The sequence below is a fragment of the Triticum aestivum genome, chromosome 3A, assembly GCF_018294505.1.
Source record: "Triticum aestivum cultivar Chinese Spring chromosome 3A, IWGSC CS RefSeq v2.1, whole genome shotgun sequence".
Classification (NCBI taxonomy): domain Eukaryota; kingdom Viridiplantae; phylum Streptophyta; class Magnoliopsida; order Poales; family Poaceae; genus Triticum; species Triticum aestivum.
The window spans coordinates 721030699-721041150 of NC_057800.1; the positions used below are offsets into that span (position 1 = coordinate 721030699).

A 10452-nucleotide genomic window follows, 5' to 3' on the forward strand; every position below is an offset into this window, starting at 1 on the left:
ACACGGGCCTTACCCCATCAAGGACACTACATAGGCCAAGCCCACTTAAAATCGCCTACAAATTACATGCCTATCACCCGGCACGGCGGAGCGCGCCGATCCCTGTATTATAATGTATCTCTCTACGAACTTCTAAGCCAGCTTTATGACGTGATGAACCTCGCCTCTGCTTTTGGATGCTGCCATCCGTTGCTTTTGAAAAGCTAGCATGCATCTATGCCATCGCCATGTAACCTCTAAGATTTCAGGTGACTACATGCACCTGTTAATATCTGTAATGTGACTCTCTTAGCTAGATGTGTTCCATTTCTGCTGGTTTGGTCTATTAGAAAATGTGAGTTTCTTCACACCAATATGACATGATACATAGAGCACACTGATCAGTACAAAGGGGACAGTGAAAGGGGCACGTCCTACCTCAGACCATAGACAAACTAAACGTCACTAGTATGCCTTTACTTGACTAGCTCGTTAATCAAAGATGGTTATGTTTCCTAACCATAGACATGTGTTGTCATTTGATTAACGGGATCACATTATTAGGAGAATGATGTGATTGACATGACCCATTCCATTAGCTTAGCACCCGATCGTTTAGTATGTTGCTATTGCTTTCTTCATGACTTATACATGTTCCTATGACTATGAGATTATGCAACTCCCGTTTGCCGGAGGAACACTTTGTGTGCTACCAAACGTCACAACGTAACTGGGTGATTATAAAGGAGCTCTACAGGTGTCTCCAATGGTAAATGTTGGGTTGGCGTATTTCGAGATTAGGATTTGTCACTCCGATTGTCGGAGAGGTATCTCTGGGCCCTCTCGGTAATGCGCATCACATAAGCCTTGCAAGCATTGCAACTAATGAGTTAGTTGCAAGATGATGTATTACGAAACGAGTAAAGAGACTTGCCGGTAACGAGATTGAACTAGGTCTTGAGATACCGACGATCGAATCTCGGGCAAGTAACATACCGATGACAAAGGGAACAACGTATGTTGTTATGCGGTCTGACCGATAAAGATCTTCGTAGAATATGTGGGAGCCAATATGAGCATCCAGGTTCCGCTATTGGTTATTGACCGGAAACATGTCTCGGTCATGTCTACATTGTTCTCGAACCCGTAGGGTCCGCACGCTTAAGGTTTCGATGACAGTTATATTATGAGTTTATGAGTTTTGATGTACCGAAGTTAGTTCGGAGTCTCGGATGTGATCACAGACATAACGAGGAGTCTCGAAATGGTCGAGACATAAAGATTGATATATTGGACGGATATATTCGGACACCGGAAGTGTTCCGGGTGAGTTCGGAGAAAACCGGAATACCGGAGGGTTACCAGAACCCCCCGGGAGAAGTAATGGGCCATATGGGCCTTAGTGGAGAGAGAGAAGGGCAGCCAGGGTGGGCCGCGCGCCTCCTCCCCCCTAGTCCGAATTGGACTAGGAGATGGGGGGGGGCAGCGCCCCCCTTTCCTTCTCCCTCCCCACTTCCTTTCCCGCTCCTAGTAGGAGTCCTACTCCTACTAGGAGGAGGACTCCTCCTTGGCGCGCCAATAGGGCCGGCCAGCCTCCTCCCCTTGCTCCTTTATATACGGGGGCAGGGGGCACCCCTAGACACAGAAGTTGATCCACGTGATCATTTTCTTAGCCGTGTGCGGTGCCCCCTTCCACCATAATCCTCGATAATATTATAGCGGTGCTTAGGCGAAGCCCTACGACGGTAGAACATCAAGATCGTCACCACGCCGTCGTGCTGACGGAACTCTTCCCCGACACTTTGCTGGATCGGAGTCCGTGGATCGTCATCGAGCTGAACGTGTGCTAAAACTCGGAGGTTCCGTAGTTTCGGTGCTTGATCGGTCTGGTCGTGAAGACGTACGACTACATCAATCGCGTTGTGTTAACGCTTCCGCTGTCGGTCTACAAGGGTACGTAGATCACACTCTCCCCTCTTGTTGCTATGCATCACCATGATCTTGCGTGTGCATAGGAAATTTTTTGAAATTACTACGTTCCCCAACAAATATATGGTCTGATGCTTATGTGCTACTAGATTACTAAAGACAAATTGCACACTATGCACTCAATTTGATACTTGCTTAACAGTTTCAATGTAAACCAACTGTTAAACCTGAAAAGATGCAAAGCTGAAATCAAACTGATGACTGTAGCAAGAGTGCTCCCAACACAATATCACAATTCTGCATTCTAACCTGTACTTGCAACATTTAATGCTGGCAAGAACATATGGAGGCAGATATAGTTCCCAAGATATTTATATGACCAATGTATTTCTCACTAATAAGGTGCATACAGATGTAGTCTAGGCTGGAGACACAGAGGAGTTTGAAACATTTCAAACTTAAGACATGAGAACAGACAACAAAGCTTCAGGCTTGCAAGCTAAAGTAGACCACAAAGTAACTTATGTGAGGCACTTTGTTGGAATTACAACATGTTAGAGTAAAGGTCCATGAAGCTAGCAAAATTCTAGAATACCAGGAGATAGTACTTTAGCCACTGAAAAAACAAAAAGTTTACTGAGATTGGGCGGTGGTAGAAATACAAATCAAAGTTACTCAATCATAAGGCATGTGAGCAGGACATGATGAATATGGCATGAAACACCAGCAATGCAATACTGCAACCAAATCATCATAGTTCAATATCTTTGACTTGATGTAATCAAAATAGTACTCGAGGGCCTGGAGCAGCAAATATTTAAGAAAAGGACAAATTAACAAGTGAACACGGTAGTACCAGAGTGAGCTTGCACGACAATGAAATTCTTCAATGTGTAGGTCATACACCTCTGCACCCAAACAAGCAAGTAAAGCTATATTGATTAGTACATGCGGCTAAATTCCACTGAATCTTGAAATATACGAACTCCAATCACCCCAATACTAACAGGGGATACACATGGAAAGAAACACTAGGCTTACCGAGGCCACCATTATGCAACCTGCCAGGGCCGAAGGTATCACTGTCCCGTAGCACAATATAAAACTTCATGCAACATCGACAAATGCACACACCAATACCCCAGACAGCACGGAACCACCACGTGCCCCCCTCCCCACGCGCTACCACCTCAAACCACATATCGGCATTGATGATATGTAGTGCGAATTACGGGCCATAAGGATCACGTCACTCACATGTCTCACCTACATGGATCTAGCACAGCGTGAGAGACCGCATGCCCGAGTGCCCCGCGAGCAGGCATGAATGCTTTTTTTTCTTCTGATTTTTTCTTTCTTTTTATTCTGCCGGTTCCATCCTAATTCTGATAACATGCACAAAAGTTGAGAATATCACGAACTTGAAAAAATGGCCACATATTTTAAATTTGAAATAGATGGAAAGAAACAACCACAATGAGCGATGCCTTGCATTTGCGCAGAACTTAGCATGTCATAGGAAAAAAATCTCCCTTCGTTTCATAATAAGTGGCGTGGTTTTAGTTCAATGGATCCAAGGGAGTAGAAGTTAGTCCATGCAGATACACGGGCCTTACCCCATGAAGGACACTACATAGGCCAAGCCCACTTAAAATCGCCTACAAATTACATGCCTATCACCCGGCACGGCGGAGCGCGCCGATCCCTGTATTATAATGTATCTCTCTACGAACTTCTAAGCCAGCTTTATGACGTGATGAACCTCGCCTCTGCTTTTGGATGCTGCCATCCGTTGCTTTTGAAAAGCTAGCATGCATCTATGCCATCGCCATGTAACCTCTAAGATTTCCGGTGACTACATGCACCTGTTAATATCTGTAATGTGACTCTCTTAGCTAGATGTGTTCCATTTCTGCTGGTTTGGTCTATTAGAAAATGTGAGTTTCTTCACACCAATATGACATGATACATAGAGCACACTGATCAGTACAAAGGGGACAGTGAAAGGGGCACGTCCTACCTCGGACCATAGACAAACTAAACGTCACTAGTATGCCTTTACTTGACTAGCTCGTTAATCAAAGATGGTTATGTTTCCTAACCATAGACATGTGTTGTCATTTGATTAACGGGATCACATTATTAGGAGAATGATGTGATTGACATGACCCATTCCATTAGCTTAGCACCCGATCGTTTAGTATGTTGCTATTGCTTTCTTCATGACTTATACATGTTCCTATGACTATGAGATTATGCAACTCCCGTTTGCCGGAGGAACACTTTGTGTGCTACCAAACGTCACAACGTAACTGGGTGATTATAAAGGAGCTCTACAGGTGTCTCCAATGGTAAATGTTGGGTTGGCGTATTTCGAGATTAGGATTTGTCACTCCGATTGTCGGAGAGGTATCTCTGGGCCCTCTCGGTAATGCGCATCACATAAGCCTTGCAAGCATTGCAACTAATGAGTTAGTTGCGAGATGATGTATTACAAAACGAGTAAAGAGACTTGCCGGTAACGAGATTGAACTAGGTATTGAGATACCGACGATCGAATCTCGGGCAAGTAACATACCGATGACAAAGGGAACAACGTATGTTGTTATGCGGTCTGACCGATAAAGATCTTCGTAGAATATGTGGGAGCCAATATGAGCATCCAGGTTCCGCTATTGGTTATTGACCGGAAACATGTCTCGGTCATGTCTACATTGTTCTCGAACCCGTAGGGTCCGCACGCTTAAGGTTTCGATGACAGTTATATTATGAGTTTATGAGTTTTGATGTACCGAAGTTAGTTCGGAGTCTCGGATGTGATCACGGACATAACGAGGAGTCTCGAAATGGTCGAGACATAAAGATTGATATATTGGACGGATATATTCGGACACCGGAAGTGTTCCGGGTGAGTTCGGAGAAAACCGGAATACCGGAGGGTTACCGGAACCCCCCGGGAGAAGTAATGGGCCATATGGGCCTTAGTGGAGAGAGAGAAGGGCAGCCAGGGTGGGCCGCGCGCCTCCTCCCCCCTAGTCCGAATTGGACTAGGAGATGGGGGGGGGGGCGCCCCCCTTTCCTTCTCCCTCCCCACTTCCTTTCCCCCTCCTAGTAGGAGTCCTCCTCCTACTAGGAGGAGAACTCCTCCTTGGCGCGCCAATAGGGCCGACCAGCCTCCTCCCCTTGCTCCTTTATATACGGGGGCAGGGGGCACGCCTAGACACACAAGTTGATCCACGTGATCATTTTCTTAGCCGTGTGCGGTGCCCCCTTCCACCATAATCCTCGATAATATTGTAGCGGTGCTTAGGCGAAGCCCTACGACGGTAGAACATCAAGATCGTCACCACGCCGTCGTGCTGACGGAACTCTTCCCCGACACTTTGCTGGATCGGAGTCCGTGGATCGTCATCGAGCTGAACGTGTGCTAAAACTCGGAGGTGCCGTAGTTTCGGTGCTTGATCGGTCGGGTCGTGAAGACGTACGACTACATCAATCGCGTTGTGTTAACGCTTCCGCTGTCGGTCTACAAGGGTACGTAGATCACACTCTCCCCTCTCGTTGCTATGCATCACCATGATCTTGCGTGTGCGTAGGAAATTTTTTGAAATTACTACGTTCCCCAAAAAATATATGGTCTGATGCTTATGTGCTACTAGATTACTAAAGACAAATTGCACACTATGCACTCAATTTGATACTTGCTTAACAGTTTCAATGTAAACCAACTGTTAAACCTGAAAAGATGCAAAGCTGAAATCAAACTGATGACTGTAGCAAGAGTGCTCCCAACACAATATCACAATTCTGCATTCTAACCTGTACTTGCAACATTTAATGCTGGCAAGAACATATGGAGGCAGATATAGTTCCCAAGATATTTATATGACCAATGTATTTCTCACTAATAAGGTGCATACAGATGTAGTCTAGGCTGGGGACACAGAGGAGTTTGAAACATTTCAAACTTAAGACATGAGAACAGACAACAAAGCTTCAGGCTTGCAAGCTAAAGTAGACCACAAAGTAACTTATGTGAGGCACTTTGTTGGAATTACAACATGTTAGAGTAAAGGTCCATGAAGCTAGCAAAATTCTAGAATACCAGGAGATAGTACTTTAGCCACTGAAAAAACAAAAAGTTTACTGAGATTGGGCAGTGGTAGAAATACAAATCAAAGTTACTCAATCATAAGGCATGTGAGCAGGACATGATGAATATGGCATGAAACACCAGCAATGCAATACTGCAACCAAATCATCATAGTTCAATATCTTTGACTTGATGTAATCAAAATAGTACTCGAGGGCCTGGAGCAGCAAATATTTAAGAAAAGGACAAATTAACATGTGAACACGGTAGTACCAGAGTGAGCTTGCACGACAATGAAATTCTTCAATGTGTAGGTCATACACCTCTGCACCCAAACAAGCAAGTAAAGCTATATTGATTAGTACATGCGGCTAAATTCCACTGAATCTTGAAATATACGAACTCCAATCACCCCAATACTAACAGGGGATACACATGGGAAGAAACACTAGGCTTACCGAGGCCACCATTATGCAACTTGCCAGTGCCAAAGGTATCACCGTCCCGTAGCACAATATAAAACTTCATGCAACATCGACAAATGCACACACCAATACCCCAGACAGCACGGAACCACCACGTGTCCCCCCCTCCCCACGCGCTACCACCTCAAACCACATACCCGCATTGATGATATGTAGCGCCAATTACGGGCCATAAGGGTCACGTCACTCACGTGTCTCACCTACATGGATCTAGCCCAGCGTGAGAGACCGCATGCGCGAGTCCCCCACGAGCAGGCAAGAATGGTTTTTTTCTTCTGATTTTTTCTTTCTTTTTATTCTGCCGGTTCCATCCTAATTTTGATAATGTGCACAAAAGTTGAGAGTATTCACGAACTTGAAAAAATGGCCACATATTTTAAATTTGAAATAAACGAAAATAAACGACCACGATGAGCGATGCCTTGCATTTGCGCAGAACTTAGCATGTCATAGGAAAAATATTCTCCCTTCGTTTCATAATAAGTGTAATGGTTTTAGTTCAATGGATCCAAGGGAGTAGAAAAGTTAGTCCATGCAGATACACGGCCTTACCCCATCAAGGACACTACATAGGCCAAGCCCACTTAAAATCACCTACAAATTACATGCCTATCACCCGGCGCGGGGGAGCGCGCCGATCTCTATATTATAATTTATCTCTCTACGAACTTCTAAGCCAGCTTTATGACATGATGAACCTTGCCTCTGCTGTTGGATTCTGCCATCCGTTGCTTTTGAAAAGCTAGCATGCATCTATGCCATCACCATGTAACCTCTAAGATTTCCGGTGACTACATGCACCTGTTAATATCTGTAATGTGACTCTCTTAGCTGGATGTGTTCCATTTCTGCTGGTTTGGTCTATTAGAAATGTGAGTTTCTTCACACCAATATGACATTTTTTTTGAACGCATACCACCAATATGACATGATACACAGAGCACACTGATCAGTACAAAGGGGACAGTGAAAGGGGCATGTCCTACCTCGGACCATCCAGCTTCCGCTCAGGCGGTACGCCATGGGCGCTCCCCCAATCACTAGTTTAACTCATTAAGGCCGAATGAAAGGACAGCCAACCAGCTATGCCACATGGCGCATGCTGGATGCTCACGGTGAGATTGGTTTTGATATTATTTTGTTGAAAATCATGTGTGTCACATTGTAGAAGATATTTTGTTGAAAATCATGTGCGATCGATCATAGACCATACAAAATCTCTTCGCATACAACCATCATAGACCACCATGTGCTATTTATATACCTGACACATTCCCGTCCTAGTATTGGACCGCCCATCCGAATAAAAATACATATAACAAGTCTTAATATAGGATATTTTTATTTTGCAATATTTACTGTTACTCGCAAAACATGATGTAAAAACAAGAAAAATCCCCTGTAGGATTACGTCCCTGACACGCATGACTGTCTGGTGAACCTGTTACCACACACAATACTAGTTTTATCCAAGTTCATAGCCTGTATAGAACATGATGTACAGATTGCTAATTTCATCCCTGTTTGTAACTCAAAACAGAGTAGACCGCCTGAACGAAACCACAAACTAGTCCAATGACAGCCGCTAGGAGCCCGACGGCAAGCCATGGGTTGTTGAAATACTTCTGCCTCAGCCACGCCATCCACCTCCGCGGGTTGCTCAGGAAACGCTTCTCCAGCTTGCAGCATGTCTCCCGCAGATAGTTGTGATGGGCGTCGTTAGGGTCAAACATAATACCCTTGCAGAGGTCGGCGAAGCATTTGGCCACCTCATCATTGTTGCCATGGCCATGCACGATGATGCCTCTCTTCGTCAACAGCTCCACGTCCTTTGTGGTGCAAGCCACCTGGGACATGAACACACAGTACGCTGTGACGTGGCTCCCCACCGTCTCCCGGTTCCGCTGCTCCAGCTCCATCAAGTTGCGCAGCAGGCGCCATGTCTCGGCGTCGATGTCCAAGCAGGGGACCTCCAGCGTGCCACTGCCGCTGCTCAGCTTCACGTCGAGGATGCACCGCGTGAGCCCGTTCTCGCTCATGTCTCGACGCTTGAACATCACCCCGGCGAAGTAGTATTCTGTCGCTGAGCGCCACCGGCGCACGGGCTCCGGGTTGGCGCCGTTGGCCGTTGTAGCAGAAGAGATCGTAGGTGCCACAGGCTTCAAGTGCATATGAAGAAGATGGAGAAGATTGCCTGGCACCGTCGGCACCACGGCCGGCGCTGCCTCTGAATACTTTTGTCTCCTCATGAGATCGAGAGCATACTCGGCAGTCTCTGTAATCACACGGTTGTTACCGTCCAAACCAGTGGCGTAGCTAGGGGGTGGCCAGGGTGGTCCATGGACCACCCTGGAATTTCCCCATAGCTTGTATATAATGTAGTAAAATAAATATTTTTTTAAAAAATAAATAACTTATGTTAATATTTTTATTAATGGACCACCCTGGTGTATTGGGCTGGCTACGCCACTGGTCCAAACCCGTCAGCTCCCCAATCTTCTCAAGGACAAAAAAAGGTATCTGGTTCTCTGCAAGGTAGAACACATCACGGACCACGGCCAGCGCCTCGGCCCTGTTCGCTGACAGGACGCCTGCATTTGCAGTCCCCACCGCATCGTCCATGGGTTGTGCTCCGAGTTGAAGGCCGACGAGGCGGGAGAGTATGTAGCAGCCGTCGAGGAGGAGCATGCGCACGAATTGCTCGCTCGTCATGTCATCAAAGTCGTTGCCGTAGCAGTCCCTCACAGATTTCTCGAGGCATCTGAGCTCGTTGACGTAGACGTCCACCTCCACCGTCATGCCGGGTCTCAGAGCCTTGGCAGCCGTGACCACCTTGTCCAGGCTCATCAGCTTGTCGTGCTCCTTGGCGAGCTGCGGGCTCTTGCTCTGGGGCCGAGGGTAGTTGTACGGGCCGATGGCGACGTGGTCAGGGTCATACTCGCCGTTGTTGACGTTACGCGTCTGGTCGCGGACCTTGCCGATGATGACGGGACAAGGAGGGCGCCTGTCGCCGACCTGCGCCTGGGTTGAGTGCAGGGCGCGTAATTCACCTCTCAGATCATTGGCCAGCTGAACCATCTCTATAACGCAGGAATTGTCTGAATCGCTAGAAGTTTGGCCTACAATCGATGTCCATCAGTCAGCAACACATATAGCATGATTAGTCAACTATATTTTGACAAAAATAGAAAAAGAAATGGGATGATAAGTTTCCTTGGCACCTTGCTGATCCATTTGCTTGCCCACGAGTAGTAAAGCCTCCCCAATTGGCTGCCTTACTCTGCCGCCTAGCAGAGTAGCAGCAGTTGTTCTTGCGCTCCTGGGCTTCTGTTGCCCTCTCAACGGACGCTCAGTTCACGCTTTGTTTCAGAGTTGGTGGCCCAGCATCTGTATATGTAAGCCTTCCTCCTAGTACTTTACATTCTGTTGAGGATAAGAATAGAAGATTCGTGCGCAGGCACGACCTGTTAGATTACCCAGGAAGCTGCTATAATGGACACACTTTGCAAAAACGAATGGACATATGATATGAGCTAGAGTCAAGTCAAGCACTGAGATGAAGGTGTGCATTCTGAAAAGAGAAAGCTACCGCAAGATTGATATCACGCAAGATTGTGTGGCTACAAGAAAGGAACAATGGTTTGGCGTGTAATGTTTTGTAATGGTTCCCTGCCCCGCCGCATCGCCATCAGGCCTAGAGGCAGCAGCACCGGCCAGCGGAGAAAGGAGTACTACCTACTTGGCTGTTTTTTCTGCTTTTCGTCCAGCAGTTTGGAATAGTATGAACTTTCAATATCAGATTCCAATGAACTTTTTTTTAGAACAATGATTCCGATCAACTGAGATTCGGTCGACCGTGTCTATGTATGCCATCATGTTTTTTTAAACTTAACTAGCCAGGTGGCCCTCTCAAATGCCTCACAACTGTCTTGGCATCGTCTTAAATTTGTTAAAGGTGTATGAAAA

At 46.3% G+C, this 10452-nt stretch overlaps 1 protein-coding gene across 1 annotated transcript; it reads right to left on the reverse strand.

The window, feature by feature from the left end:
* Nucleotides 1–7859: 7859 nt before the first annotated feature.
* On the reverse strand, nt 7860–9861 carry LOC123059433 (uncharacterized). The gene is made up of 3 exons (XM_044482008.1): nt 9708–9861; nt 8952–9605; nt 7860–8761 (listed from the first exon to the last, which is right to left on the reverse strand). The coding sequence occupies exons 1-3, from the start codon at nt 9718–9720 to the stop codon at nt 8001–8003; spliced, it is 1428 nt and encodes a 475-aa protein (XP_044337943.1). The 5' UTR covers nt 9721–9861; the 3' UTR covers nt 7860–8000.
* Between the last annotated feature and the right edge of the window lie 591 nt (nt 9862–10452).